This window comes from Oncorhynchus masou, chromosome 29 (genome assembly GCF_036934945.1).
Source record: "Oncorhynchus masou masou isolate Uvic2021 chromosome 29, UVic_Omas_1.1, whole genome shotgun sequence".
In the NCBI taxonomy this organism is placed as follows: Eukaryota; Metazoa; Chordata; class Actinopteri; order Salmoniformes; family Salmonidae; genus Oncorhynchus; species Oncorhynchus masou.
The window spans coordinates 3,077,201-3,103,839 of NC_088240.1; the positions used below are offsets into that span (position 1 = coordinate 3,077,201).

The window sequence follows — 26,639 nt, forward strand, 5'->3', positions numbered from 1 at the left end:
TAGTACTGTTCCCTGTACATTATCATTATCAACAGGACTAATAATACTGTACTCTGTTCATTATCAACAGGACTAATAGTACTGTACTCTGTTCATTATCAACAGGACTAATAGTACTGTTCCCTGTTCATTATCATTATCAACAGGACTAATAATACTGTTCCCTGTTCATTATCAACAGGACTAATAATACTGTTCTCTGTACATTATCATTATCGACAGGACTAATAATACTGTTCCCTGTTCATTATCAACAGGACGAATAATACTGTTCCCTGTACATTATCATTATCAACAGGACTAATAGTACTGTTCCCTGTACATTATCATTATCAACAGGACTAATAGTACTGTTCCCTGTTCATTATCATTATCAACGGGACTAATAGTACTGTACCCTGTTCATTATCATTATCAACAGGACTAATAGTACTGTTCCCTGTTCATTATCATTATCAACGGGACTAATAGTACTGTACCCTGTTCATTATCATTATCAACGGGACTAATAGTACTGTACCCTGTTCATTATCATTATCAACAGGACTAATAGTACTGTTCCCTGTTCATTATCATTATCAACGGGACTAATAGTACTGTACCCTGTTCATTATCATTATCAACAGGACTAATAATACTGTTCCCTGTTCATTATCATTATCAACATGACTAATAATACTGTTCCCTGTTCATTATCATTATCAACAGGACTAATAATACTGTTCCCTGTTCATTATCAACAGGACTAATAATACTGTTCCCTGTTCATTATCATTATCAACAGGACTAATAATACTGTTCCCTGTTCATTATCATTATCAACAGGACTAATAATACTGTTCCCTGTTCATTATTATTATCAACAGGGCTAATAGTACTGTTCCCTGTTCATTATCATTATCAACAGGACTAATAATACTGTTCCCTGTACATTATCATTATCAACAGGACTAATAATACTGTTCCCTGTTCATTATCATTATCAACAGGGCTAATAGTACTGTTCCCTGTTCATTATCATTATCAACAGGACTAATAGTACTGTTCCCTGTACATTATCATTATCAACAGGACTAATAGTACTGTTCCCTGTACATTATCATTATCAACAGGACTAATAGTACTGTTCCCTGTTCATTATCATTATCAACAGGACTAATAGTACTGTTCCCTGTACATTATCATTATCAACAGGACTAATAATACTGTACTCTGTTCATTATCAACAGGACTAATAATACTGTTCCCTGTACATTATCAACAGGACTAATAGTACTGTTCCCTGTACATTATCAACAGGACTAATAATACTGTTCCCTGTTCATTATCAACAGGACTAATAATACTGTTCCCTGTACATTATCAACAGGACTAATAATACTGTTCCCTGTACATTATCAACGGGACTAATAGTACTGTTCCCTGTTAATTATCATTATCAACAGGACTAATAGTACTGTACCCTGTACATTATCATTATCAACAGGACTGTCTTCCTTTCGTTGTCTCTCAAGCCACTTTACCCTCCTCTCTTCCTCACCCTGTCTCTTACCCCCTCTAAACCCTCCACTCTTCCTCACCCTGTCTCTTACCCCCTCCAACCCTTCTCTCGATAACTCATTGCTTCTCCCATCCTGTCCCTGTCCCCTTGACCTCCCTACCCCATCTTGACCTCCTTGCTGCCCCCCACCCACCTCTTGACCTCCTTGCTGCTCCCCCAACCACCTCTTGACCGCCTTGCTGCCCCCCCAACCACCTCTTGACATCCTTGCTGCCCCCCCAACCACCTTCTGACCTCCTTGCTGCTCCCCCAACCACCTCTTGACCTCCTTGCTGCCCCCCCAACCACCTCTTGACCTCCTTGCTGCCCCCCACCCACCTCTTGACCTCCTTGCTGCTCCCCTAACCACCTCTTGACCGCCTTGCTGCCCCCCCAACCACCTCTTGACCTCCTTGCTGCCCCCCCAACCACCTTCTGACCTCCTTGTTGCTCCCCCAACCACCTCTTGACCTCCTTGCTGCTCCCCCAACCACCTCTTGACCTCCTTGCTGCCCCCCCACCCACCTCTTGACCTCCTTGCTGCTCCCCCAACCACCTCTTGACCGCCTTGCTGCCCCCCAACCACCTCTTGACCTCCTTGCTGCCCCCCAACCACCTTCTGACCTCCTTGTTGCTCCCCCAACCACCTCTTGACCTCCTTGCTGCCCCCCAACCACCTCTTGACCTCCTTGCTGCCCCCCCCCCTCATCTCTCTAACCCCCCTTCACCCTCTTCCCCGCAATCAAAAGGTATAATCTTGGGAGAGTGGGGAGGAGGGGTCCACAGGTTGTTACTATGACAACCATCAGATTCCAACCACAGCGCCAAAGCTTTCTTCCCTTCTCTTGATCTAGAGTACATGCTTTGATCACAAGCCATCACGTGTTCACAGTTGAATCCCATTAGATGTGTGACTTCCTGTTAAAGCATATAGAACCTCATTCTATGAAACCGCTGAGTCTGTGGTGTTATATAGCCTACCTCCAACCTTTGTTGGACTTCAGTGCGGATTTTGACATTATCGATCACAGTCTGCTGCTGACAAAACCGTATGTGTTATGGCTTTACACCCCATTGCTATACTGTGGATAAAGAGTTACCTGTCTATCAGAACACAGAGGGTGTTCTTTAATGGAAGCCTCTCCAACATAATCCAGGTAGAAGCAGGAATTCCCCAGGGTAGCTGTCTAGTCCCAGTATTTTTTTTCAATCTTTACTAATGACATGCCACGTGCTTTGAGTAAAGCCAGAGTGTCTATGTATGCAGATGACTCAACACAGCGACTGAAATGACTGCAACACTTAATAAAGAGCTGTAGTTAGTTTCAGAATGGGTGGAAAGGAAGAAGTTAGTCCTAAATAGAATTTAAAAATCTAAAAGCATAATATTTGGGAATAAAATCATTCACTAAACCTCAACTAAATCTTGTAATAAATAATGTGGAAGTTGAGGCAGGTTGTACCTAATATGCATGTCAATCTCTCCTGGCTCAAAGTGGAGGAGAGATTTACTTCATCATTACTTGTATTTATGAGAGGTATTGACATGTTTAATGCACTGAGCTGTCTGTCTGAACTACTGGCACACAAAAAAACAGATAAAAATAAACCTTATGGAACAACGGGGACTGTGAAGCAACACAAACATAGGCACAGACACATGCATACGAACACATGATAACATACGCACTATACACACATGTACACATGGATTTAGTACTGTAGATATGTGGTAGTGGTGACCCCATTGATTTGTAGTACTGGACTTAAAGTAACTTAAAGTTACTGCCCAGTCAAAAGCTTTCTTTTAAAAGTTAACATTCTGTTAAGTCATACCAAAACGAATATGTTGCTGACTCGTCCTATGTGGCCATTGCATGAATGGCAGAAAAAAAAAACACTTAAAAAACACCACCTCAAAGTTCAACCTCACAGAGACCATTTAAAAAAAGTATTTCCTCATTGAGGAGGATGTGCTACCCCTGGGTAGGATGAGCTGGCCAATCAGTGGTCTAGAGCGTAGAGGATGAGCTGGCCAATCAGCGGTCTAGAGCGTAGAGGATGAGCTGGCCAATCAGCGGTCTAGAGCGTAGAGGATGAGCTGGCCAATCAGTGGTCTCGAGCATAGAGGATGAGCTGGCCAATCAGCGGTCTAGAGCGTAGAGGATGAGCTGGCCAATCAGTGGTCTAGAGCGTAGAGGATGAGCTGGCCAATCAGCGGTCTAGAGCATAGAGGATGAGCTGGCCAATCAGTGGTCTAGAGCATAGAGGGTGAGCTGGCCAATCAGCGGTCTAGAGCATAGAGGATGAGCTGGCCAATCAGCGGTCTAGAGCATAGAGGATGAGCTGGCCAATCAGCGGTCTAGAGCATAGAGGATGAGCTGTCCAATCAGTGGTCTAGAGCGTAGAGGATGAGCTGGCCAATCAGCGGTCTAGAGCATAGAGGATGAGCTGGCCAATCAGCGGTCTAGAGCGTAGAGGATGAGCTGGCCAATCAGTGGTCTAGAGCATAGAGGATGAGCTGGCCAATCAATTGTCTAGAGCGTAGAGGATGAGCTGGCCAATCAGTGGCCTAGAGCGTAGAGAATGAGCTGGCCAATCAGTGGTCTAGAGCATAGAGGATGAGCTGGCCAATCAGTGGTCTAGAGCATAGAGGATGAGCTGGCCAATCAGTGGTCTAGAGCATAGAGGATGAGCTGGCCAATCAGTGGTCTAGAGCATAGAGGATGAGCTGGCCAATCAGTGGTCTAGAGCGTAGAGGATGAGCTGGCCAATCAGTGGTCTAGAGCGTAGAGGATGAGCTGGCCAATCAGTGGTCTAGAGCGTAGAGGATAAGCTGGCCAATCAGTGGTCTAGAGCGTAGAGGATGAGCTGGCCAATCAGTGGTCTATAGAGCGTAGAGGATGAGCTGGCCAATCAGTGGTCTAGAGCGTAGAGGATGAGCTGGCCAATCAGTGGTCTAATTACCACACCATTCTGTTGTTGGGGTACGCCCACACCGTTCTGTTGATGGGGGACGCCCACACCATTCTGTTGTTGGGGTGGGTCTACACCATTCTGTTGTTGGGGTGGGTCCACACCATTCTGTTGTTGGGGTACGCCCACACCATTCTGTTGTTGGGGTACGCCCACACCATTCTGTTGTTGGGGTACGCCCACACCATTCTGTTGTTGGGGTACGCCCACACCATTCTGTTGTTGGGGTACACCCACACCATTCTGTTGTTGGGGTACGCCCACACCATTCTGTTGATAGGGTACGCCCACACCATTCTGTTGTTGGGGTACGCCCACACCATTCTGTTGTTGGGGTACGTCCACACCATTCTGTTGTTGGGGTACGCCTACACCATTCTGTTGTTGGGGTGGGTCCACACCATTCTGTTGTTGGGGTACTTCCACACCATTCTGTTGTTGGGGTACGTCCACACCATTCTGTTGTTGGGGTACTCCCACACCATTCTGTTGTTAGGGAACGTCCACACCATTCTGTTGTTGGGGTACGCCCACACCATTCTGTTGTTGGGGAACGTCCACACCATTCTGTTGTTGGGGTACTTCCACACCATTCTGTTGTTAGGGAACGTCCACACCATTCTGTTGTTGGGGTACTCCCCACACCATTCTGTTGTTAGGGTACGTCCACACCATTCTGTTGTTGGGGTACTCCCACACCATTCTGTTGTTGGGGTACGCCCACACCATTCTGTTGTTGGGGTACGTCCACACCATTCTGTTGTTGGGGTACGTCCACACCATTCTGTTGTTGGGTGGGTACTCCCACACCATTCTGTTGTTGGGGTACGCCCACACCATTCTGTTGTTGGGGTGGGTCCACACCATTCTGTTGTTGGGGTGGGTCCACACCATTCTGTTGTTGGGGTACGCCCACACCATTCTGTTGTTGGGGTGGGTCCACACCATTCTGTTGTTGGGGTGGGTCCACACCATTCTGTTGTTGGGGAGGGCCCACACCATTCTGTTGTTGGGGTAGGTCCACACCATTCTGTTGTTGGGGTACGTCCACACCATTCTGTTGTTGCGGTGGGTCCACACCATTCTGTTGTTGCGGTGGGTCCACACCATTCTGTTGTTGGGGTGGGTCCACACCATTCTGTTGTTGGGGTGGGTCCACACCATTCTGTTGTTGGGGATGCAACACCATTCTGTTGGGACAGGTAGGGTTAAAGGTCCACACCATTCTGTTGTTGGGGTGGGTCCACACCATTCTGTTGTTAAAGGTCAGGGATCAGACTCACCCTCAGTGTGTGAATATCCCACACCATTCCAACACAGAAAAGCTGTTTGTTACTAATTTTTTGTAAGGAAAACTCTTTCACTCACATTGTAAATAATTGTAGGTCAAATTTCATGGACATATGGAAACACTGGAAATGCAGGTACTTTAATCATGTCAGGAACCTTCTTTCACTTGACTTGAAACTGGGTATGACAAAGACCACAGCTGGCAAGACATATTTTCCAGATCTATCACTCACTCTCAGTGTGTGTCTTACAGTAGTATCCCTCTGTTAGAGTTAAAGGTCAGGGATCAGACTCACCCTCAGTGTGTGAATATCCAGTAGTGTTATCTCTGTTAGAGTTAAAGGTCAGAGATCTCTCAGACTCACCCTCAGTGTGTTATCGAAGTATCCCTCTCAGTAGTGTTATCTTACAGATCTTACAGTAATGTTATCTAAATGTTATCCCTCTGTTATCTCACAGTAGGTTAAAGGTCAGGGATCAGACTCACCCTCAGTGTGTGAGTATCCCTCTGTTAGGGTTAAAGGTCAGGGATCAGACTCACCCTCAGTGTGTGAATATCCCTCTGTTAGGGTTAAAGGTCAGGGATCAGACTCACCCTCAGTGTGTGAATATCCACAGTAGTGTTACCTTCCATTGGTAGTGTTATCTAGAGGACAGTAGTGCCAGGACAGGCCACACCCCCATGACGACCCAGGTGAACCAGCAGAGAGGACGGGTTGTCGGAGCCACGTAGTGATCCTCTCCGACATGTATCTGTAATAGAGTCAAGGAATAAGAGGGGGGATCTTACAGTAGGTTATCTTACAGGTTAAAAGTGTTATCTCACAGTAGTGTTATCTCACAGTAGGAACCTTATTGCTATTTTAAACTCTCAGTAGTGTTATATCTCAGTAATGTTATCTCTCAGTAATGTTATCTTACTAGTGTTGTCTTACATACTGTGAACAATAAACATAGTGTTATCATTTTTGCATCATGACACATGGTATATCATCTGATATAAACAAGTAATGTTGAAATGCTGTGTCAGTGTTATCCAATCAGCATCCAGGACCCAAACAACCCAGTTTTTTTAATATGTATTTACCTATAATTATATAAGAATGTTTAAGACAGCAGTTTACAGTAATGTTATCTTAAAAATGTTATCTTACAGTAGGTAAATAATTGTAGGTCAGGACAGTTTAATTCTTACAGTAGTGTTACCTTCTTTCACAATCATAGAACTAAGCTGATTCCTTCAGTGGTCTGGAAAACTTCAGTAGAAATCTTGGAAATCCAACAACAGAATGTTTAATTTATGCTCTTTTATCAGAAACATATGTTCCCAGTAAAACCACTTACAGTGTTATCTTCAGTAGTGTTATCTTACAGTAATGTTAGTGTTATCTTACAGTAATGTTATCTCACAGTAGTGTTATCTTACAGTAGTGTTATCTCTCAGTAGTGTTATCTTACAGTAATGTTATCTCTCAGTAGTGTTATCTCACAGTAATGTTATCTCTCAGTAGTGTTATCTAACAGTAATGTTATCTCTCAGTAGTGTTATCTTACAGTAATGTTATCTCTCAGTAGTGTTATCTTACAGTAATGTTATCTCTCAGTAGTGTTATCTTACAGTAATGTTATCTTACAGTAATGTTATCTCTCAGTAGTGTTATCTTACAGTAATGTTATCTTACAGTAGTGTTATCTTACAGTAGTGTTATCTTACAGTAGTGTTATCTCACAGTAATGTTATCTCTCAGTAGTGTTATCTTACAGTAATGTTATCTTACAGTAGTGTTATCTCACAGTAATGTTATCTCACAGTAGTGTTATCTCACAGTAGTGTTATCTCTCAGTAGTGTTATATTACAGTAGTGTTATCTCACAGTAATGTTATCTCTCAGTAGTGTTATCTCTCAGTAGTGTTATATCTCAGTAGTGTTATCTCACAGTAGTGTTATCTCACAGTAGTGTTATCTCTCAGTAGTGTTATATTACAGTAGTGTTATCTCACAGTAATGTTATCTCTCAGTAGTGTTATCTTACTGTTATCAGTAGTGTTATCTTACAGTAATGTTATCTCTCAGTAGTGTTATCTTACAGTAATGTTATCTTCAGTAGTGTTATCTTACAGTAATGTTATCTCTCAGTAGTGTTATCTTACAGTAATGTTATCTTACAGTAGTGTTATCTTACAGTAGTGTTATCTTACAGTAATGTTATCTTACAGTAATGTTATCTCTCAGTAGTGTTATCTTACAGTAATGTTATCTTACAGTAGTGTTATCTTACAGTAATGTTATCTTACAGTAGTGTTATCTTACAGTAGTGTTATCTTACAGTAGTGTTATCTTACAGTAGTGCGTTCAAAGATATGAATAGATTTTCAGATGGGTGGCCTCTGTGGAAATCTAATTTCATATGGGTGGCCCCCACAATCGTGGTGTTGGAAACACCTCGCTCTACCAGCTGAGCAACAGAGGAGAAGAGAGAAGAGGAGGGCTGAGGAGGAGAGAGGTGAGGATGGGTGAGGAGAGGAGAATGGTGAGAAGGAGAGAGGAGAGGAGGGTTGAGGAGAGGGGAATGGTGAGGAGGAGAAAAGGAGAGGGGAGGAGTGAGGAGAGTGTAGTGGTGAGGAGAGGACGAGAGGGGTGAGGAGGAGAGAGGAGGGGTGAGGAGAGGAGGAGACGGGAGTGGTGAGGAGAAGAAGAGGAGAGGGGAGGAGTGAGGAGAGGGTAGTGGTGAGGAGAGGAGGAGAGGAGAAGGGTCAGGAGGGGTGAGGAGAGGAGGTGAGGGGAAAGGTGAGCAGAGGAGGAGAGGGGAGAGGAGAGGTGAGGAGAGGAGGAGAGGGGAGGAGTGGGAAGAGGGGAGCGGTGAGGAGGTGTGGGGAGAGGAGAGGTGAGCAGAGGAGGAGAGGTGAGAGGAGAGGTGCGCAGAGGAGGAGAGGGGAGAGGAGAGGTGAGCAGAGGAGGAGAGGGGAGAGGAGAGGTGAGCAGAGGAGAAGGGAGGAGTGGGAAGGGGGAGCGGTGAAGAGGTGTGAGGGGTGAGGAGAGCAGAGGAGGAGAGGGGAGAGGAGAGGTGAGCAGAGGAGGAGAGGGGAGAGGAGGGAGCCCTAACTACAACACCAGCATACCTGACCAGAGCGAACAGCTCGAGGAAGTAGTCCACAGTGACGGTGATGACAGCCGAGCCGAACACAGCGGTTGAGAGGGTGGTGAAGAAGCACTGCCATTGGAGGGTGAGGACGGCGAACAGCATGCCTGACCCCAACAACACCCCCAGGGGCACCCACACCGTCCGGGGGTGGTGAAACTCCTCCATTACCACCTGAATGGTGATTCAATCAACCAATCAATCAATCAACCAATCAAATGAACCTTATTTTCCCCATAAGGAAATGTGATATGTGAGCAAGGGTAACGTGAACACTGAGTGTACAAAACAGTAGTGCAAAACACAAGTGTTACAAATCCCTTTGGCCCGGCAGACGAGACCCGTAACATACAGTGAGGGGAAAACAGTATTTGATCCCCTGCTGATTTTGTACGTTTACAAATAAATGATCAGTTTATAATTTTAATGGTAGGTTTATTTGAACAGTGAGAGACAGAATAACAACAACAAAATCCAGAAAAACGCATGTCAAAAATTTTATAAATTGATTTACATTTTAATGAGGGAAATAAGTATTTGACCCCCTCTCAATCAGAAAGATTTCTGGCTCCCAGGTGTCTTTTATACAGGTAACGAGCTGAGATTAGGAGCACACTCTTAAAGGGAGTGCTTCTAATCTCAGCTTGTTACCTGTATAAAAGACACCTGTCCACAGAGGCAATCAATGAGATTACATACTGTCCACCATGGCCAAGACCAAAGAGCTCTCCAAGGATGTCAGGGACAAGATTGTAGACCTACACAAGGCTGGAATGGGCTACAAGACCATCGCCAGGCAGCATGGTGAGAAGGTGACAACAGTTGGTGCGATAATTCGCAAATGGAAGAAACACAAAAGAACTGTCAATCTCCCTCAGCCAGGGGCTCCATGCAAGATCTCACCTAGTGGAGTTGCAATGATCATGAGAATGGTGAGGAATCAGCCCAGAACTACACGGGAGGATCGATATTATGGAGCTAATTTGGAATATTTTTTGCCGTTGTTGCGACCGCAATTTCCGGTTGATTTCTCAGCCAAACGTGAATAACAAACGGAGCTATTTCGCCTACAAAAATAATATTGTGGGAAAAAATTAACTTTGGCTATCTACCTGGGAGTCTCGTGAGTGAAAACATCCGAAGTTCATCAAAGGTAAACGATTTAATTTGATTGCTTTTCTGATTTTCGTGACAAGGTTGCCTGCTGCTAGCAAGGCATAATGCTATGCTAGGCTATCGATAAACTTACACAACTGCTTGTCTAGCTTTGGCTGTAAAGCATATTTTGAAAATCTGAGATGATAGGGTGATCAACAAAAGGCTAAGCTGTGTTCCAATATATTTCACTTGTGATTTTCATGAATAGGAATATTTTCTAGGAAGATTTATGTCTGTTGCATTATGCTAATTAATGTTAGATGATGACAACGGTCCCGTTCACGGATGGGGTGTCACTAGAGGTTAATGCAACCGCTGTGTCAGATTTCAAAACAGCTTTACCGAAAAAGCACACCATGCAATAATCAAACAGATATCTGCCATGTTGTGCAGTCAACAGAAGTCAGAAATAGCATTATAACTATTCATTTACCTTTGATGATCTTCATCAGAATGCACTCCCAGGAATCCCAGTTCCACATTAAATTTTTGATTTGTTCGATAAAGTCCCTCATTTATGTCCAAATAACTCCTTTTTGTTTGTGCGTTTAGTACACAATCCAAAATCACGAGGCAAGTCCATGCAAAACTTCAGACTAAAAGTTATATTACAGTTCGTAGAAACATGTCAAACGAAGTACAGAATCAACCTTTAGGATGTTTTTATCATAAATCTTCAATAATGTTCCAACCGGAGAATTCCTTTGTCTGTAGAATTGCAATGGAACGCAAGATAACTATCACATGAATGCGCATGGTCAGCTAATGGCACTCTGCCAGACCTCTGACTCAATCCCCTCTCATTCGCCCGCACTTCACAGGGGAAGCCTCAAACAAGGTTCTAAAGACTGTTGACATCTAGTGGAAGCCTTAGGAAGGACAATATGACCCCATGGACACTGTTTTAGATAGGGAATGAGTTGAAAAACTACACACCTCAGATTTCCCACTTCCTGGTTGGATTTTTTCTCAGGTTTTTGCCTGTCACATGAGTTCTGTTATACTCACATACATCATTCAAACAGTTTTGGAAACTTCAGCGTGTTTTCTATCTGAATCAACTAATACTATGCATATATCAGCAACTGGGCCTGAGTACCAAGCAGTTTACTCTGGGCACCTTATTCATCCAAGCTATTCAATACTGCCCCCAGTCCCAAAGAAGTTAACTCCGTATTAGCTGGCGTTCCCAATTGGTTAACCCCGTATTAGCTGTGCCTACCTTGATGATCTAGTATTCGTCTGAGTGGTCAGATCATGTTAACTCTTGTCGTAGCTGAATCAGAATTAGTTAGGTAACATTGATAAATAATATGTTTTGTTATACTTTCATAATATGCTTGTGTTTTTTTGGACTATACTTCTCTGTTATTGAAGTAGGCTAGTCTAGCTTATACTTGTCATTAGAATGTCTCTTTTTTGGACTATACTTGTCATTAGAATGTCTCTTTTTCGGACTATACTGTCGGCAGTTGCCTTTTCCTCTCTCTTCCCTAGGGAAAAGTCACTTGGGGCCCAGAGAGGGGAGAGGTCAGGCTTGTCTTTTACATGTCTGGTAATAGGCAGAATATCAGAAAGGGAGAAGTCAGGTTTGAACATTGTCTTCAGAATGAATGTATCTGTTAAACCATGTGAAGGGCTCCACATTGTCTGTACTTCAGTCACTCTCTCCTTTTCCCATTGGGGGGAGGTGTATGGCAGTGTCTGGAACCATTGTATTACCCCTCTGATGTTGAAACTTATCTTGACCTATTATATGACCTAGAGGCTCACTCCCCTCAGTGAGCTTGTCCAGGAGGGAGTGTATTTGAGATGGGAGTATCTATAATTGACAATTGATATATTTCATTGGATGAGGTAATGTTTTGGTATTATGAAGTACCAAGAACGAGAAGTACGAGAAGTAGAACCTTGTCTAAGAGAGCAAACTGAATGATAATTCATAGCTAATCTAATCTATCTGGCTTTGGGATACTCCTCTCTCAAGTAAAAGGCCCTTTGTGAAGTTCCTAAGATCTGTGGTTCGTCATAGTGAGTTGAGAGGGGTGTATCGGAGTCAATCACCACCTTCCGGAGACACCTGAAACCCCACCTCTTCAAGGAATACCTAGGATAGGATAAAGCAATCCTTCTCAACCCCCCCCCCCTTAAATGATTTAGATGCACTATTGTAAAGTGGCTGTTCCACTGATGTCAGAAGGTGAATTCACCAATTTGTAAGTCGCTCTGGATAAGAGCGTCTGCTAAATGACTTAAATGTAAATGTAAATGTAATCTTGGCTATAAAATATACTAAGTATTCTTTTGTAAGCACTCTCAGAATTAATTTATAGACACTGAATTGTCACAGGACAATGGTGAAGCTCATATTATTAAAAATGAAGTTTAAGTATAACTCTGACTGGTGTGTGGTTTGTAGCTCTCATCCTGTCTCTCATATGTCTCTCTCACTATATATATCTCTCTCACCATATATCTCTCTCTCACTATATGTCTCTCTCTTTGGATTGAGCTTTTCTTTGCTGTTTGTGTAACATTTGTCCGGAATTATGTGAGTATTGTTTTGTCACAGTGTTTTGTTCCAGTGATTGACTGTTTGTTTGATGGTGGGTAAAGGGGGTACCAAGACAATGGGCCTCATTACACTCTAAGGACTCTAGAACTCGGCGGACAACCCGCTGTATGTTTGGTTAGTTAGTTAGCTGTTATTGAAGTAGGCTAGTCTAGCTTAGGGGTGTTTTTGGATATTTGTTTATTTCCTTGTGTCCAGCTCAGCCCCTCTTCCTGCCCCCCCCCCCCGGTAATTTAGTTGTCTGTGGTTTTTCGTTCTCACTGTTACTTTTTGACTAGTATACTTTGCATGAGTTATGTTACGGATCTCGTTACCACCCCCCTAGACTGCCGGGCCAAAGAGGATTCGTAACAATTAGGACAAAACATTAGGAACACCTTCCTAATAATGAGTTGCACCCCCTTTTGCCCTCAGAACCGCCTCATTTCGCCAGGGCATGGACTCTACTAGGTGTCAACAGCGCTCCACAGGGATGCTGGTCCATGTCGACTCCAAGGCTTCCCACAGTGGTGTCAAGTTGGCTGGATGCCCATTGGGTGGTAGACCATTCTTGATACACACGGGAAACTATTGAGTATGAAAAACACAGCAATATTGAAGTTCTTGACACAAACCAGTACGCCTGGCACCTACTACCATACACTGTTTAAGGGCACTTAAATATTTTGTCTTGCCCGTTCACCTTCTGAATGGCACACAGACACAATCCATGTCTCAATTGTCTTAAGGCTTAAAATCCTTCTTTAACCCGTCTCCTCCCCTTCATCTACACTGATTGAAGTGGATTTAACAACTGACATCAATAAGGGATTATAGCTTTCACCTGGATTCACCTGGTCAGTCTCTGTCATGGAAAGAGCAGGTGTTTCTAATGTTTTGTCCGCTCACTGTATTCACATTAACTCAGTGTACAGAGTGTAATAAAACAAAATATTTGACAGTAATACAAACTAGGCAACAGGGCCCATATTCGTGAAGCATTTCAGAGAAGGAGTGCTGATCTAGATTTAGCCATTTAAATCATAATAAACAATATCATATGGTCAGGGAGCTGGAGACCTGATCCTAGTGCTGATCTTAGAGCTGATCCCAGAGCTGATCCTAGACCTGTTCCTAGAATTGATCCTAGACCTGCACCTACATCTGATACTAGATCTGATACTAGATCTGATCCCAGACGTGATCCTAGACCTGTTCCTAGAATTGATCCTAGACCTGCACCTACATCTGATACTAGATCTGATACTAGATCTGATCCTAGACCTGATCCTAGACCTGCACCTACATCTGATACTAGATCTGATACTAGATCTGATCCCAGACCTGGTCCCAGACGTGATCCTAGACCTGTTCCTAGAATTGATCCTAGACCTGATCATCCCAGATCTGATCCTAGACCTGATCCTAGATCTAAATTCAATCAAAACATGTTCTTATTATTTTTCTAAATGATTCTTACAAGTGAGGCGATGCCCAGCAGTAATCCCAGCAACAGCCCCACCATGAAGAGTCCCACGGAGCGCACCAGCATGGTGACCAGGCCACAGAGGGTACCGATGCCCAGGCCGATGCCCACCGATGCCTCCACACTCAGCTGGGTGTCCAGGACACGCTCCTTATAACACAGCAGAAAGATGATGACGGAGCCAAACATCAAGCCTGTTAGGAACATCACCGCCTTGAAGCAACGGTAACCTGGAGAGGAGAGAGAGAGAAAGAGAGAGAGAGAGAGAGAGAGAGAGAGAGAGAGAGAGAGAGAGAGAGAGAGAGAGAGAGAGGGAGAGAGAGACAGGAGACAGGTTGGAGCACATCAAGCCTTGAAACGAAAATAACCTGGAGATGAGAGAGAGATAGAGAGACAGGAGACAGGTTGGAGAACATCAAGCCTTGAAATGACAATAACCTGTACTCTGTAGAGCTGAGTGGGTTGGGAGAGGGAAGCTGTACTCTGCAGAGCTGAGTGGGTTGGGAGAGGGAAGCTCTACTCTGCAGAGCTGAGTGGGTTGGGAGAGGGAAGCTCTACTCTGCAGAGCTGAGTGGGTTGGGAGAGGGAAGCTGTATTCTGCAGAGCTGAGTGGGTTGGGAGAGGGAAGCTGTACTCTGCAGAGCTGAGTGGGTTGGGACAGGGAAGCTGTACTCTGCAGAGTACAGGTTATTTTCATTTCACAGTATTCTGCAGAGCTGAGTGGGTTGGGAGAGGGAGGTTGAATAATAAGTTGACCTGGTTATCCAACTCCTTACAACAATGAACACTGAAGCTCATACCTTATAGCACTTATTCCATTAAATAATGTCAAAAGAGTACTTATAGAGGGATAGAGAGGGAGAGAGAGAGAGAGCGAGAGGGAGAGAGTGAGTGAGAGAAAGGAAGAGAGAGAAAGGTTAGAGAGAGAGGGGGACGCAGAGAGAGAGGGAAGAGAGAGAAGATAGAGAGTGAGAGAAAGGAGAGAGAGAAAGAGAGGGAGGGAGAGAGGAGAGAGAGAGAGAGGGAGGGAGAGAGAAGAGAGAGAGAGAGAGAGAGGGAGGGAGAGAGAAGAGAGAGAAAAGAAGGAAAGAGAAGAGAGAGAGAAAGAGAGGGAGGGAGAGAGGATACCTTCTTTAGACTAGATGCGTATCTGTAGCATCAGCATTTGTGGGTCTGATTACAGACTCAAAATGGCCAGAAACAAAGAACTTTCTTCTGAAACTTGTCAGTCTATTCTTGTTCTGAGAAATGAAGATATTCCATGTGAGAAGTTGCCAAGAATCTGAAGATCTCGTATAACGCTGTGTACTACTCCCTTCACAGAACAGCGCAAACTGGCTCTAACCAGAGTCGAAAGAGGAGTGGGAGGCCCCGGTGCACAAATGAGCAAGAGGACAAGTACATTTGAGTGTCTAGTTTGAGACAAAGACGCCTCACAAGTCCTCAACTGGCAGCCTCATTAAATAGTACCCGCAAAACACCAGTCTCAATGTCAACAGTGAAGAGGCGTCTCCGGGATGCTGGCCTTCGAGGCAGAGTATGTTAACAGCGAGGTCAGAGGTCAGAAAATGGACGTGTTTCAGGCCACCATCGTCAGCGGTTAAAGCACCCCTTTGTTGACATCTGCTGCTTCTAAAAAACATGAAAACTGCAAAAGTAATCCAGTGAGTGCAGGTTTTCCTTTTCATTAGTAACACCAGTACCTGTAGTAGCAGTGTGATTGTCTTACCAAAGAAGCAGTATATGATGCCAAAGAGGCAGCACATGGAGCAGACCACAGAGGGAACGATCTCATAGCGACGCTCTATCTCCTCGTCACAGCTGAAGATCCACTTTGGACTCCCAGGGTCGCGGGGTGGAGAGGTCAGCTTGAAAGCCAGAAGCTGCGGCCATGAGTTCGATGTCATGGTGGCTGTAGGAAGGGGTCAAGGGTAAACTCGGATGGGCAGGGTTGAGGGATGATCAGGGAGAGTTACCAATACAAAAAGATCCACCTGAGAGAGAAACAGAAGATGTCTCATACAGTATGTACAGCAGGGTTAGGAACTAAATAACTAGCCTGCTAATATTGTAGCACTGGCTAAGTCTAGGGGTTCTCGCCCTAGTTACATGGTCTGTAACCTGACTGAATGTGTGGATTTATGTTTCAAATCAGCGTTTGAGGAACATGTTGGATGCACATGCCCAGGATATCGCAGTCTACTGAGTTCAGAGCCAGTTCTGTCTTGACCTTTTGGTCAGCCGGCTGGATTATTATTATGTTCAAGTGAAACATAAATATTACAAACAGACATTCCTTAACTAAAGGCTCAGAACCTAAACTAAAGGCTCAGAAACTAAACTAAAGGCCAAATGGCCACCAAACCAACCAGCAGCCTCGCGGCCACCAAACAGACATACCTAAACTAAAGGCCGCATGGCCACCAAACCAACCAGCAGCCTCATGGCCACCAAACCAACCAGCAGCCTCATGGCAACCAAACCAACCAGCAGCCTCACGGCCAACAAACCAACCTGCAGCCTCACAGCTAACAAACCAAACAGCAGCCTCACAACCACCAAACCATCCAGCAGCCTCACGGCCACCAAACCAACCAGCAGCCTCACGGCCACCAAACCAACCAGCAGCCTAATGGCCACCAAACCAACCAGCAGCCATACGGCCACCAAACCAACCAGCAGCCTCAGAACCACCAAACCAACCAGCAGCCTCACGGCCACCAAACCAATCAGCAGCCTCGCATCCACCAAACCAACCAGCAGCCTCAGGGCCACCAAACCAACCAGCAGACTCACGGCCAACAAACCAGCAGCAGCCTCACGGCCACCAAACCAATCAGCAGCCTCACAACCACCAAACCAACCAGCAGCCTCACGGCCAACAAACCAACCTGCAGCCTCACAGCCAACAAACCAACCAGCAGCCTCACGGACACCAAACCAACCAGCAGCCTCACGGCCACCAAACCAACCAGCAGCCTCATGGCCACCAAACCAATCAGCAGCCTCACAACCACCAAACCAACCAGCAGCCTCATGGCCACCAAACCAACCAGCAGCCTCACGGCCATCAAACCAATCAGCAGCCTCACAACCACCAAACCAACCAGCAGCCTCACGGCCAACAAACCAACCAGCAGCCTCACAGCCTACAAACAACCAGCAGCCTCACGGACACCAAACCAACCAGCAGCCTCACGGCCACCAAACCAACCAGCAGCCTCATGGCCACCAAACCAACCAGCAGCCTCACGGCAAACAAACCAACCAGCAGCCTCACGGCCACCAAACCAACCAGAAGCCTCACAACCACAAACCCAGACAGCAGCCTCACGGCCACCAAACCAACCAGCAGCCTCACGGCCACCAAACCAACCAGCAGCCTCATGGCCACCAAACCAACCAGCAGCCTCACAACCACCAAACCAACCAGCAGCCTCACGGCCAACAAACCAACCAGCAGCCTCACGGCCACCAAACCAATCAGCAGCCTCACAACCACCAAACAAACCAGCAGCCTCACGGCCAACAAAACAACCTGCAGCCTCACAGCCAACAAACCAACCAGCAGCCTCACGGCCAACAAACCAACATGCAGCCTCACAGCCAACAAACCAACCAGCAGCCTCACGGCCACCAAACCAATCAGCAGCCTCACATCCACCAAACCAACCAGCAGCCTCACGGCCACCAAACCAACCAGCAGCCTCACGGCCACCAAACCAACCAGCAGCCTCATGGCCACCAAACCAATCAGCAGCCTCACTACCACCAAACCAACCAGCAGCCTCACGGCCAACAAACCAACCTGCAGCCTCACAGCCAACAAACCAACCAGCAGCCCCACGGCCACCAAACCAACCAGCAGCCTCACGGCCACCAAACCAACCAGCAGCCTCATGGCCACCAAACCAACCAGCAGCCTCACGGCAAACAAACCAACCAGCAGCCTCACGGCCACCAAACCAACCAGCAGCCTCACAACTACCAAACCAGACAGCAGCCTCACGGCCACCAAACCAACCAGCAGACTCACGGCCACCAAACCAACCAGCAGCCTCATGGCCACCAAACCAACCAGCAGCCTCACAACCACCAAACCAACCAGCAGCCTCACTGCCAACAAACCAACCAGCAGCCTCACGGACACCAAACTAATCAGCAGCCTCACAACCACCAAACCAATCAGCAGCCTCACAACCACCAAACCAACCAGCAGCCTCACAGTCAACAGACCAACCAGCAGCCTCATGGCCACCAAACCAATCAGCAGCCTCACAACCACCAAACCAAACTGCAGCCTCACGGCCAACAAACAAACCTGCAGCCTCACGGCCAACAAACCAACCTGCAGCCTCACGGCCAACAAAACAACCTGCAGCCTCACGGCAAACAAACCAACCAGCAGTCTCACGGCCACCAAACCAACCAGCAGCCTCACAACTACCAAACCAGACAGCAGCCTCACGGCCACCAAACCAACCAGCAGACTCACGGCCACCAAACCAACCAGCAGCCTCACGGCCAACAAACCAACCAGCATCTTCACGGCCACCAAACCAACCAGCAGCCTCACAACTACCAAACCAGACAGCAGCCTCACGGCCACCAAACCAACCAGCAGACTCACGGCCACCAAACCAACCAGCAGCCTCATGGCCACCAAACCAACCAGCAGCCTCACAACCACCAAACCAACCAGCAGCCTCACTGCCAACAAACAAACCAGCAGCCTCACGGACACCAAACCAATCAGCAGCCTCACAACCACCAAACCAATCAGCAGCCTCACAACCACCAAACCAACCAGCAGCCTCACAGTCAACAGACCAACCAGCAGCCTCATGGCCACCAAACCAATCAGCAGCCTCACAACCACCAAACCAACCAGCAGCCTCACGGCCAACAAACAAACCTGCAGCCTCACGGCCAACAAACTAACCTGCAGCCTCACGGCCAACAAAACAACCTGCAGCCTCACAGCCAACAAACCTACCTGCAGCCTCACGGCCAACAAACCAACCTGCAGACTCACAGCCAACAAACCAACCAGCAGCCTCACGACCACCAAACCAACCAGCAGCCTCACGGCCACCAAATCAACCAGCAGCCTCACGGCCACCAAACCAACCAGCAGCCTCACGGCCACCAAACCAACCAGCAGCCTCATGGCCACCAAACCAACCAGCACGGCCGTGTTCCATTATTAAAGTTACCAGTGATTCCATTATTAAAGTGACCAGTGATTCCATTATTAAAGTGACCAGTGTTCCATTATTAAAGTGACCTGTGTTCCATTATTAAAGCGACCAGTGTTCCATTATTAAAGTGACCTGTGTTCCATTATTAAAGGGACCAGTGTTACATTATTAAAGTGATCAGTGTTCCATTATTAAAGTGACTAGTGTTCCATTATTGAAGTGACCAGTGTTCCATTATTAAAGCGACCGGTGTTCCATTATTAAAGTGACTAGTGTTCCATTATTGAAGTGACCAGTGTTCCATTATTAAAGCGACCGGTGTTCCATTATTAAAGTGACCAGTGTTCCATTATTAAAGCGACCAGTGTTCCATTATTAAAGTGACCAGTGTTCCATTATTAAAGCGACCAGTGTTCCATTATTAAAGCGACCAGTGTTCCATTATTAAAGCGACCAGTGTTCCATTATTAAAGTGACCAGTGTTCCTTTATTAAAGTGGCCAGTGATTCCCAGTCTATGTTTGGTGGCCTCATTTCCAGCTGGGACACTGACTGACCATCGCCCTAATTAGCAGCACCTGATGTGATTATAAATCAGGCTCAAAAATCTGGACAAGGTTTCTGCTGCACCCTGGGGAAGTGTAACCTGGATAGTGTATTTGTCGATGTCTTAATACTAACCTTGCCCCATATCATAGAAGTACGGCTTTCAGCCATTTCAGAGAGAAGAGAGAGAGAGTAGGATGGAAAGACACGATCGACAGCTGTCTCTGTATTATGTTAGTGAGCAGCATGCCAAGGCAGAGCCTCTCTCATCATAAAGACGCAGACAAAGGAGCCTAGCTTCCTTCCTGATCCCCTGCACAGATTGCTACTTGTTGGGTCCACCTCCTCTCTACCTCCTCCTCTCCACCTCTTCCTCTCCACCTCCTCCTCTCCACCTCCTCCTCTCCACCTCTTCCTCTCTACCGCCTCCTCTCTACTTACTCCTCTCCACCTCCTCCTCTCTACCTCCTCCTCTCCACCTCCTCCTCTCCACCGCCTCCTCCCTCCTCTACCGCCTCCTCTCTCCACCTCCTCCTCTCCACCTCCCTCTCCACCTCTTCCTCCTCCGCCTCCTCTCTACCTCCTCCTCCACCTCCACCTCCTACCTCCTCTCCACCTCTCCACCTCCTCCTCTCCACCTCCTCCTCTCTACCTCCTCCTCTCCACCTCCTCCTCTCCACCTCCTCCTCTCCACCTCCTCCTCTCTACCTCCTCCTCTCTACCTCCACCTCTCCACCTCCTCTCTACCTCCTCCTCTCCACCTCTTCCTCTCCACCTCCTCCTCTCTACCTCCTCCCACCCCTCCTCTCCACCTCCTCCTCCTCCTACCTCCTCCTATCTACCTCCTCCTCTCCACCTCCTCCTCTCTACTTACTCCTCTCCACCTCATCCTCTCTACCTCCTCCTCTCCACCTCTTCCTCTCTACCTCCTCCTCTCTACCTCCTCCTCTCCACCTCCTCCGCTCTACCTCCTCCTCACCACCTCCTCCTCTCTACCTCCTCCTCTCCACCTCCTCCTCTCTACGGGAACCCCGCCAATCCTCTACGACTGGAATACCAACATAATCTGCCCGAGGATTCCAACAGGCCCTCAGGCGCGACGCCCGCTGAAGGCCCATTCTGCTAACCTGCTAGGCCTGCTAGCTACCTAGAGCTACTTGGAACTATACTAATTCCACAACTGGTCTATCGACATCACCGCACGAAGTGGCAAAAACAGACTTACCCTCATCGCGACGTCCCCCAAAGGCTAACTTGCTAGCCCCGGTCTGCTAACTGTTAGCTTGCCGGCCCGGTCTGCTAACTGCTAGCTTGCCTGCCCCGGTTTGCTAACTGCTAGCTTGCCTTCCCTGGTCTGCTAACTGCTAGCTTGTTTAGCCCTGGCCTACTAACTGTTCGCTTGTTAGCATCGGCCTGCTAACTGTCTGAATCGCCATGTCCCCAGTCAGTCCAGCCACTCACTGGACCAATATGTTCACTTGGCTACGCATGCCTCTCTCTAATATCAATATGCCTCGTCCATCACTGTTCTGGTTAGTGATTACTGTCTTATTTCACTGTAGAGCCTCTAGCCCCGCTCAATATGCCTTAAATAACCAAGTTGTTCCACCTCCTACATATGCGATGACATCACCTGGTTTAAACATCTCTAGAGACTATATCTCTCTCTTCATTACTCAATGCCTAGGTTTACCTCCAATGTACTCACATCCTACCTTACCTTTGTCTGTACACTATGCCTTGGATCTATGCTATCGAGCCCAGAAACCTGCTCCTTTTACTCTTTGTTCCGAATGTGCTAGACAGCCAGTTCGTATAGATTCAGTTCCTGCAGTGCCTAGCCCCACTCCCACTACCCAGGTGCTCTTATTTGTTGATTTCTGTTACCCTAAAAGCCTTGGTTTCATGCATGTTAACATCAGAAGCCTACTCCCTAAGTTTGTTTTACTCACTGCTTTGGCACACTCTGCCAAACCGGATGTCTTGCCGTGTCTGAATCCTGGCTTAGGAAAACCACCAAAAACCCTGAAATCTCCATCGCAAACTATAACATTTTCCGCCAAGATAAAACTGCCAAAGGGGGCGGTGTTGGAATCTACTGCAAAGATAGCCTTCAGAGTTCTGTCTTACTATCCAGGTCTGTACCCAAACAATTCGAACTCCTACTTCTAAAAATCCACCTTTCCAGAAACAAGTCTCTCACTGTTGCCACTTGCTATAGACCTCCCTCTGCCCCCAGCTGTGCCCTCGATACCATGTGAACTGATTGACCCCAATCTATCTTCTGAGCTCGTGCTACTAGATGACCTAAACTGGGACATGTTTAACACCCCGGCCATCCTACAATCTAAGCTTGATGCCCTCAATCTCACACAAGTGATCAATGAACCTACAAGGTACAACTCCAAATCCGTAAACACAGGCTCCCTCATAGATTTCATTCTAACTAACTCACCCTCCAAATACACCTCTGCTGTTTTCAATCAAGATCTCAGCGATCATTGCCTACATCCGTAATGGGTCTGCGACCAAACGACCACCCCTCATCACTGTCAAACGCTCCCTGAAACACTTCTGCGAGCAGGCCTTTCTAATCGACCTGGCCGGGGTATCCTGGAATGACATTGACCTCATCCCGTCAGTAGATGATGCCTGGCTATTCTTTAAAAGTGCCTTCCTCACCATCTTAAATTAGCATGCCACATTCAAAAAATGTAGAACTAGGAATAGATATAGTCCTTGGTTCACTCCAGACCTGTCTGCCCTTGACCAGCACAAAAACATCCTGTGGCATTCTGCATTAGCATCGAATAGCCCCTGTGACATGCAACTTTTCAGGGAAGTTAGGAACAATTATACGCAGGCAGTTTGAAAAAGCTAGACTTAGCTTTCCTAACAGAAATTTACATCCTGTAGTACTACCTCAAAAAAGTTCTGGGACTCTGTAAAGTCCGTGGAGAATAAGAGCACCTCCTCCCAGCTGCCCACTGCTCTGAGGCTAGGAAACACTGTCACCACCGATAAATCCACTATAATTGAGAATTTCAATAAGCATTTCTCTATGGCTGGCCATGCTTTCCACCTGGCTACCCCTACCCCGGTCAACTGCCCGGCACCCTCCACAACAACCCAACAAAGCCCCCACCAATTCTCCTTCACCCAAATCCGGATAGCTGATGTTCTGAAAAGAGCTGCAAAATCTGGACTAGAGGTCGACTGATTAATCGGAATGGCCGATTAATTAGGGCCGATTTCAAGTTTTTATAACAATCTGAAATCGGTATTTTTGGGCGCCGATTTTGCCGATTTGACTTATTATTAGTTTTCAGACCTTTATTTGACTAAGCAAGTCCGTTAAGAACACATTCTTACTGTCAATGACGGCCTAGGAACGGTGGGTTAACTGCCTGTTTAGGGGCAGAAGGACAGATGTTCACCTTGTCAGCTCGGGGGACCCAATCTTGCAACCTTACAGTTAACTAGTCCAACGCTCAAACCACCTGCCTCTCATTGTACTCCACGAGGAGCCTGCCTGTTACACGAATGCAGTAGAAGCCAAGGTAAGTTGCTAGGTAGCATTAAACTTATCAATCAATCATAATCACTAGCTTTAACTACACATGGTTGATGATATTACTAGTTTATCTAGCATGTCCTGCGTTGCATATAATCGATGGGGGGATGATTTAACAAAAATGCATTTTCGGAAAAAAACACAATCGTTGACCTAACCATAGACACCAATGCCTTTCTTAAAATCAATACACAGAAGTATCTTTTTTTAAACCTTCATATTTAGCTAAAAGAAATCCAGGTTAGCAGGCAATATTAACCAGGTTAAAATTGTGTCACTTCTCTTGCGTTCATTGCACGCAGAGTCAGGGTATATGCAACAGTTTGGGCTGCCTGGCTCATTGCGAACTAATTTGCCAGAATTTTACGTAATTATGACATAACATTGAAGGTTGTGCAATGTAACAGGAATATTTAGACTTAGGGATGCCACCCGTTAGATAAAATACCAAACTGTTCCGTATTTCACTGAAATAATAAACGTTTTGTTTTCGAAATGATAGTTTCCAGATTCGACCATATTAATAACCAAAGGCTCGTATTTCTGTGTGTTATGTTATAATTAAGTCTATGATTTGATAGAGCTGTCTGACTGAGTGATGGTAGGCAGCAGCAGGCTCGTAAGCATTCATTCAAACAGCACTTTGTGCGTTTTGCCAGCAGCTCTTTGCAAGCACAGCGCTGTTTATGACTTCAAGCCTATAAGCCTAATGGCTGGTGTAACCGATGTGAAATGGCTAGCTAGTTAGCAGGGTGCGCGCTAATAGCGTTTCAAATGTCACTCGCTCTGAGACTTGGACTAATTAATTAGTAGTTGTTCCCCTTGCTCTGCAAGGGCCGTGGCTTTGTGGAGCAATGGGTAACGCTGCTTCGAGTGTGGCTGTTGTTGATGTGTTCCTGGTTCGAGCCCAGGTAGGGGCGACGAAAGGGACGGAAGCAATACCTTTGCAATACTATAGTGCCTATAAGAACATCCAATAGTCAAAAGTATATGAAATACAAATGGTATAGAGAGAAATAGTCCTATAAATACTATATTAACTACAACCTAAAACCTCTTACCTTGGAATATTGAAGACTCATGTTAAAAGGAACCACCAGCTTTCATATGTTCTCATGTTCTGAGAAAGGAACTTAAAGATTAGCTTTTTTTACATGGCACATATTGCACTTTTACTTCTCTAACACTTTGTTTTTGCATTATTTAAACCAAATTGAACATATTTCATTATTTATTTGAGGCTAAATTGATTTTATTGATGTATTATATTAAGCTAAAATAAGTGTTCATTCAGTATTATTGTAATTGTCAATATTACAAATAAATAAAATAATAAAAAATGTCCGATTTTTTTTTGGTCCAATAATCGGTATCGGTATCAGCGTTGATATCATGATCAGTCGACTTCTAATACTGATCCTTCTTCCTTCTGTTCAACCTCTCTTTCGTATCGTCCGAGATTCCTAAAAATTGGAAAGCTGCTGCAGTCATCCCCCTCTTCAAAAGACACCCAGGACCTAAACTGCTACAGACCTATATCTATCCTTCCCTGTCTTTCTAAGGTCTTCGAAAGCCAAGTTAACAAACAGTTTTACCGACCATTTCGAATCCCACCGTACCTTCTCCGCTATGCAATCTGGTTTCAGAGCTGGTCATGGGTGCACCTCAGCCACACTCAAGGTCCTAAACGACATCATAACCGCCATCGATAAAAGACAGTACTGTACAGCCGTATTCATCGACCTGGCCAAGGCTTTCGACTCTGTCAATCACCACATCCTCATCGGTGGACTCGACAGCCTTGGTTTCTCAAATGATTGCCTCGCCTGGTTTACCAACTACTTCTCTGATAAAGTTCAGTGTGTCAAATTGGTGGGCCTGTTGTCCGGACCTCTGGCAGTCTCAATGGGGGTGCCACAGGGTTCAATCCTTGGGCCGACTCTCTTCTCTGTATACATCAATGATGTTTCTCTTGCTGCTGGTGATTCTCTGATACATCTCTATGCAGACGACACCATACTGTATACTTACATTTACATTTAAGTCATTTAGCAGACGCTCTTATCCAGAGCGACTTACAAATTGGTGAATTCACCTTCTGACATCCAGTGGAACAGCCACTTTACAATAGTGCATCTAAGTCATTAAGGGGGGGGGGGTGAGAAGGATTACTTATCCTATCCTAGGTATTCCTTGAAGAGGTGGGGTTTCAGGTGTCTCCGGAAGGTGGTGATTGACTCCGCTGTCCTGGCGTCGTGAGGGAGTTTGTTCCACCATTGGGGGCCAGAGCAGCGAACAGTTTTGACTGGGCTGAGCGGGAACTGTACTTCCTCAATGGTAGGGAGGCGAGCAGGCCAGAGGTGGATGAACGCAGTGCCCTTGCTTGGGTGTAGGGCCTGATCAGAGCCTGGAGGTACTGCGGTGCCGTTCCCCTCACAGCTCCGTAGGCAAGCACCATGGTCTTGTAGCGGATGCGAGCTTCAACTGGAAGCCAGTGGAGAGAGCGGAGGAGCGGGGTGACGTGAGAGAACTTGGGAAGGTTGAACACCAGACGGGCTGCGGCGTTCTGGATGAGTTGTAGGGGTTTAATGGCACGGGCAGGGAGCCCAGCCAACAGCGAGTTGCAGTAATCCAGACGGGAGATGACAAGTGCCTGGATTAGGACCTGCGCCGCTTCCTGTGTGAGGCAGGGTCGTACTCTGCGGATGTTGTAGAGCATGAACCTACAGGAACGGGCCACCGCCATGATGTTGGTTGAGAACGACAGGGTGTTGTCCAGGATCACGCCAAGGTTCTTAGCGCTCTGGGAGGAGGACACAATGGAGTTGTCAACCGTGATGGCGAGGTCATGGAACGGGCAGTCCTTCCCCGGGAGGAAGAGCAGCTCCGTCTTGCCGAGGTTCAGCTTGAGGTGGTGATCCGTCATCCACACTGATATGTCTGCCAGACATGCAGAGATGCGATTCGCCACCTGGTCATAAGAAGGGGGAAAGGAGAAGATTAATTGTGTGTCGTCTGCATAGCAATGATAGGAGAGACCATGTGAGGTTATGACAGAGCCAAGTGACTTGGTGTATAGCGAGAATAGGAGAGGGCCTAGAACAGAGCCCTGGGGGACACCAGTGGTGAGAGCGCGTGGCGAGGAGACAGATTCTCGCCACGCCACCTGGTAGGAGC

General features: G+C 46.4%; 1 protein-coding gene across 1 annotated transcript; it reads right to left on the reverse strand.

The window, feature by feature from the left end:
- Window positions 1-6,429: 6,429 nt before the first annotated feature.
- LOC135521393 (transmembrane protein 198-B-like) lies at window positions 6,430-25,603 on the reverse strand. The gene is made up of 5 exons (XM_064947294.1): window positions 24,524-25,603; window positions 15,872-16,136; window positions 14,137-14,372; window positions 8,928-9,121; window positions 6,430-6,559 (listed from the first exon to the last, which is right to left on the reverse strand). The coding sequence occupies exons 2-5, from the start codon at window positions 16,047-16,049 to the stop codon at window positions 6,430-6,432; spliced, it is 738 nt and encodes a 245-aa protein (XP_064803366.1). The 5' UTR covers window positions 16,050-16,136; window positions 24,524-25,603.
- Window positions 25,604-26,639: the final 1,036 nt, after the last annotated feature.

Excerpts from the sequence above, each read along its gene's own strand:
- LOC135521393 (XM_064947294.1), bottom strand. The coding sequence starts at position 16,049 with ATGACATCGAACTCATGGCCGCAGCTTCTGGCTTTCAAGCTGACCTCT. Across the intron at positions 9,122-14,136 it reads TGCTGGGCATCGCCTCACTT|GTGGTAATGGAGGAGTTTCA; the intron begins GTAAGAATCATT and ends ATCACCATTCAG. Across the intron at positions 6,560-8,927 it reads GAGCTGTTCGCTCTGGTCAG|ATACATGTCGGAGAGGATCA; the intron begins GTATGCTGGTGT and ends ACTCTATTACAG.